General features: G+C 40.3%; 1 protein-coding gene across 1 annotated transcript; it reads right to left on the bottom strand.

The window, feature by feature from the left end:
* Positions 1 to 623: 623 nt before the first annotated feature.
* LOC145822370 (uncharacterized) lies at positions 624 to 1,181 on the bottom strand. Its single transcript, XM_082919214.1, has one exon. The coding sequence runs from the start codon at positions 1,179 to 1,181 to the stop codon at positions 624 to 626; it is 558 nt and encodes a 185-aa protein (XP_082775340.1).
* Positions 1,182 to 5,026: the final 3,845 nt, after the last annotated feature.

Here is a 5,026-nt window from a genome sequence, read left to right as displayed (position 1 = left end):
TCGTTGTTTGATACTGGGAACCTAAGTGTAATCAAATGTTCTACGGTCAAACCATCCGGCGAGATCAAAACCATGCCCAGTCCAGCACCATGCTTGTTTGAAACACCATCAATGAAAAGTTTTCACATTTCTCCGATGAACAACTTCCAGCATTCCGATGAACAACTTCCAGTATTTCGAGGGTTTTTGCAATTTTTGAAGAACCAAGCCTTCTCTGTCTTTGTTATTTGGTTCGACTATGTCTTTGCTTGGTGGCTCAGCTAGTTCCGTTTCGAGCGCACCATTGATGGCTATAAGTTGCATAACCCTATCCGTCCCAGTGATGCATTGTTGGGTCTAACAAGTTGTTTGATTATTCCCAAACTCAACGACGCATTGCTAGGTTCTAATTGTTCTTCAGTTGGTGGGTTGATGGTCTAGCGTACAACTTTCGCAACGCCTTCCCCACTTTGTTCGGCAAGTAGGTTGGTATTAACTGGAAAGAATATAGGCCTTGTAATTTTTGCAATACCGTTTTTGCTTAACTTGGTTGACTTGGTGGAATATGTTGATGGGATAGTAGGCTTTGTAATTTCCGCGGCGCCTACTTCCCTTTGTCTAGTTGCATTTATAAAATCCACCAATCAAACTAGATGAGTCCCTGGTGAGATCTCTACGACGAAGTCGTCCAACGCTTCGACTTTCATGGTGGTTCTAGGTTGAAACTTGATGTCGAACTGCCCCAATTCGACTGCCCACTTCAGGATCTGACCGGAGAAGTCTGCTCTCTCAAATAAGGCCTTCAGTGGGAACTCAGTCAATACTATGATCGTGTGAGTATGAAAATAGCGTGCCAACTTCTTGGAAGCCATCATTAGCTCTAGGGCAAGCTTTTCCAATAGTAAGTATCTTGATTCTACTAGAAGCAACGTTTTGCACAAGTAGAAGATCGGGAGGTGTTTTATGCTTTCTGCTGTAACAAGCACAGCATTAATGGTGAGCTGGGAGACAACCAGATAAAGGAAAATTTCTTCACCCGGTATTGGCATGACAAGAAGTGCGGCGGGTGACAAGTATGTCTTCAAGTCTGTCAATGCTTGGTCGCATTTCGTATCCCACAAGAACTTCGATTTCAGGGCCTGAAAAAAAGGGCGACAATGATCTGATGATCGGCTTATAAATCTATTAAGCACAGCTGCCATCCCGGCAAGATATTGCACGTCCTTTGCTGAATTTGGCTGCTTCAACTCTTATATGGCCTTAATTTGGGAGGGATCCGCCTTTATTCCTCGGTTTGTCACCAAGAAACCCAAAAACTTTCCTGATCTGACATCGAAGGCTCATTTAGACCCGTTGAGGCGCAACTTACGCCGCTTAAGGACTGCGAACATCTCTGCGAGGTCGTTCAAGTGATCAGTCTCATTCTTGCTTTTGACTACCATGTCGTCAATGTATGCCTCCATAATCTGGCCAAGTAGAGGGGCAAACATCTTGGTAATCATTGTTTGGAATGTGGTCCTAGCATTCTTCAGTCCGAAGGACATGACTTTATAGCAAGATAATCCCATCAGAGTTGTGAAAGAAGTAATTTCCTGGTCAGACTTGTACATGGCGATCTGGTGATAACCACGGTAGGCATTCAAGAAACTGAGTCTGTTGTGCTCGGCTGTAAGATCCACCAGTTGTTGATTCAGGGCAATGGAAAGCTATCCTTAGGGCAAGCTCTGTTGACTATCTTGTAGTCAACACAGACCCGCTACTTTCCGTTCTTCTTGAGCACAACTACCATGTTCGAAATCCACCAAGGGTAGTGCACCTCTTCGATTACCCCTGCCTCCAACAAATTCTTGATTTTGTCTGCCACTACCTTGACGTGATAAAATGTCGATCGCCGCGTTCTTTGTGTGACTGGCCAAGCGTTTGGAAATGTATTGAGTTGGTGGCAAATGGAGTTTGGATTGACATCAGGCATGTCGTAAGGCATCCACGCAAACACTTCAATGTTTACCACCAAGAAGTTCACAATCTCCAATTGCTCTTAGGTAAACAAAGATGACCACAATAGAAAGAACTTGGTCGAATCATTTTTGTCGATTCAGGATGCGGTAAATTGGAATTTTGAAGACCGTGGTGATGCTTGTCCGGGCATTCAACTTTCTCTTAACGTCCTCCACGACATCGCGAAGGTAGCTTGCCCAATCAGAGTTGCGGTTCTTGTTATTACAATTGTTTCCACAAGTCTGTTCCCTTCCACGATTATTGTGACAACCCTCACCTCTGATTAGACTTAATTTATGATTAAGCATGATAAGTAATTGGTTAAGAGGAAATCCTAAATTGATTACATGAGTGTGTTGTTTTAATTGTATTTCTATCTGTTTGTTAATGAATGATCTGTTCATGTTTTAATTTCGAATTGTGAATTGAAAGCCTTATCGGCGACCGATTCAGAAATTGATTAGTGTTATATGCTAATTAGGATTTATATGATTTTATGGTAAGTTTAATTAAAATTCAATTTGGAATGATTAAATTGGAATAAATAATGCTAAATTAATTGAATATAGGTTATCTACATTTTTGCCATTAAGTGGGCCACCTTCAAAACCATTGTCTTGGGCTTAATTCACATGTTTAATACTCATTCTTCATCCATTTCATTGCAAACCGTGGGAGAGAGGAGAGTAGGGGAAAAAATTGAATTCAACAAGTGTATTGCTTGATTTTGGGAGGAAATTGAAGGAGTTTTGGGAGATTAGTTCATCTAGCTCAAGATTTTAGTGTCCTAAGCCCAATTGAACATCTAAGGTAAGGAAACCAAGTCCCTAGTCTTGAATTTAAGTTGAATCACTTATGATTTCAAGTGAATTGAATCATGAGTTATGAGATTTAAGCTTAAGAACAGCAATTCATGCATGCATGTCCATATCATTGAATTTTGAGATCATTTTCATGAGAATTTCCACATGCATGTCCATATTATGGTTGTACTCTAGAAATTCATCATGTTTTTGAAAAGAATGTCTCTTAGGATCATGCATTGAAAGCTATGAATTCAAATAAATGCATGCATGGCATATTTACATTATGTTCTTGAATTTTGGGTTGAATTTGTGTTCAATTGTCATACTTTTGGGCTTTGATTTTATGAAATGGTCTTCAAATCATGTGGTATTATGAGTTTCCAGGTATTTTCCAGAAAATTGGCCCAAAGGATTGAGTTTTGGCATGTTTGATTCTTGGTTTGAGCTTTGGGAGCAAATCTGGAAAATCCAGAATTTGTCTTTCTCGCTCGAGCGAGAGATTCCACGCTCGAGCGACGGAATACTGGCTCGAGCATAAGTTGCAAGCTCTCAGGTTTTTGCGTGTGCAGACGCACGCTCGAGCGACGAGACCTACGCTCGAGCGAAGAGCTGTGTCTCACGCTCAAGCGAGCATTGAGCGAAAAATTTCAGCAACCAGTACTTTTTGCATTTTTGCAGATCGCTCTAGCGAAGGAGTCTACGCTCGAGTGACCTCTCTCATTTGGTAAGCTCGCTCAAGCGAAGGAGTCTACGCTCGAGCGAGACCCCTGTTTTCAGTAAATTTTGAAAAGTGTTCTAAAGTACATTTTCGCATCCTCATTCCATCTTAGGCATTCCTAGACCATGTTTAATGCATCTTAATTAAGGATATTGATTTAGAACCACACCAAATCAAGTTAGGGGCTAAGTTATTAATCCCAAGTGTATAATTTAGTGTGTGTTCGTTCTGCAACTGTGTAGGGTTAGCACCTGAGGATGCTGAATAGCCTGCCTATAGCCCAGTAATCTGTGAGTAACAATGTTGTAAAAATATGTTCAATCGTATTTATTTTCAAATTGATAAATCATATTGCTTTCTGAAATGATACTTTTTATCGATTGAATGATGATCCTATTTCGAATTATATTCGTGGCATCCATAGCGTATTGTGATTGTTATTGTTATTGTTATTGATATCGTTATTGATACAAAGATCTCTGTCAATTCCAAATCTTGGAACTATTGTTATTGTATATGATGGCCATCAATTGATTGTTCAGTCTTTTAAGACCTAGTGTATTGTTGCTATTGGATGTACCACGTATGACTTATGAATATGTTGGGTCGACTTGATCGAATTGAATGATTGATTGACAAATGATATTGATTGAAAATGTTTTAGTGCTAATCGATTGATTTAAAGACTGTAAGGACATCATTCTTAACCTCTTTATACATTTGTTATTCACTGGGCTTTAGCTCACAGTTTATATATGTATGTAGGTGACCAGGCACCGGACCAATGCTAGAAGCGTCGAGTTAAGCTCATGTTTTGTTCAGCCAACCATTGTGCCTCACTTCGAGGTTCCGAGTCTGTTCGAGCTAAGGCTGTTTTTGGGGTGTTTTGGATTCACCCTTTTGTCTCCATTTTGTATCGAATGTTTAAGACTTGGTTGTACAGTTATGGTGAAGGGACTGGATCCCTAATCTGCATATTATGTGTATCTGATGTATATATATATGTATGGTTATGAATGTGGATTAGTCCATAAAATTCTTTTTCCTTTTAGATTTTCACAGCTCATTGGACATATTTTATTATTGATTGGCTTCCACCAGCCCCTTACTCTGTGCTATTATCATTATTGTTAAGCAGGCCTTTGGTAATCACGGATTACTGGCCGGTTACGATGCTAAATCTACAGGGGCGGGTTTGGGTCGTGACAATTATCTAGATGGTTTTTCTCCTGTCCGACCATGTGAACTTTACCCACAATTCTCTTATCCATTATTACCAGATTTGCCTTCACGGTAGCAGCAGCCTCATTATCCTTGACTCAGATGTGTTCGTTAATGCGTTGCATGAGCAACTCCGTGGTCGAAGGTTGGTTCATAGTAAGCGAGTCTTTAAGTCTATGCCTGACTGGAAGACCACGCTTGTATTGGGTGATTACCAGGTTCGTTGGGCAATCAAGAATTTCATTGAATGTTTTCCAATATTTGGCGTTGTAACAAGTAGCCCGGTTCCATCTTCATTCCCAAA

Source organism: Camellia sinensis, chromosome 1 (genome assembly GCF_055761805.1).
Source record: "Camellia sinensis isolate YWXY chromosome 1, ASM5576180v1, whole genome shotgun sequence".
Lineage (NCBI taxonomy): Eukaryota > Viridiplantae > Streptophyta > Magnoliopsida > Ericales > Theaceae > Camellia > Camellia sinensis.
This window is presented reverse-complemented; position numbering and strand designations above follow the sequence as displayed.

Bases quoted from the DNA above. Each gene is read 5' to 3' on its own strand.
- LOC145822370 (XM_082919214.1), bottom strand. From the start codon at position 1,181: ATGGCAGCTGTGCTTAATAGATTTATAAGCCGATCATCAGATCATTGT.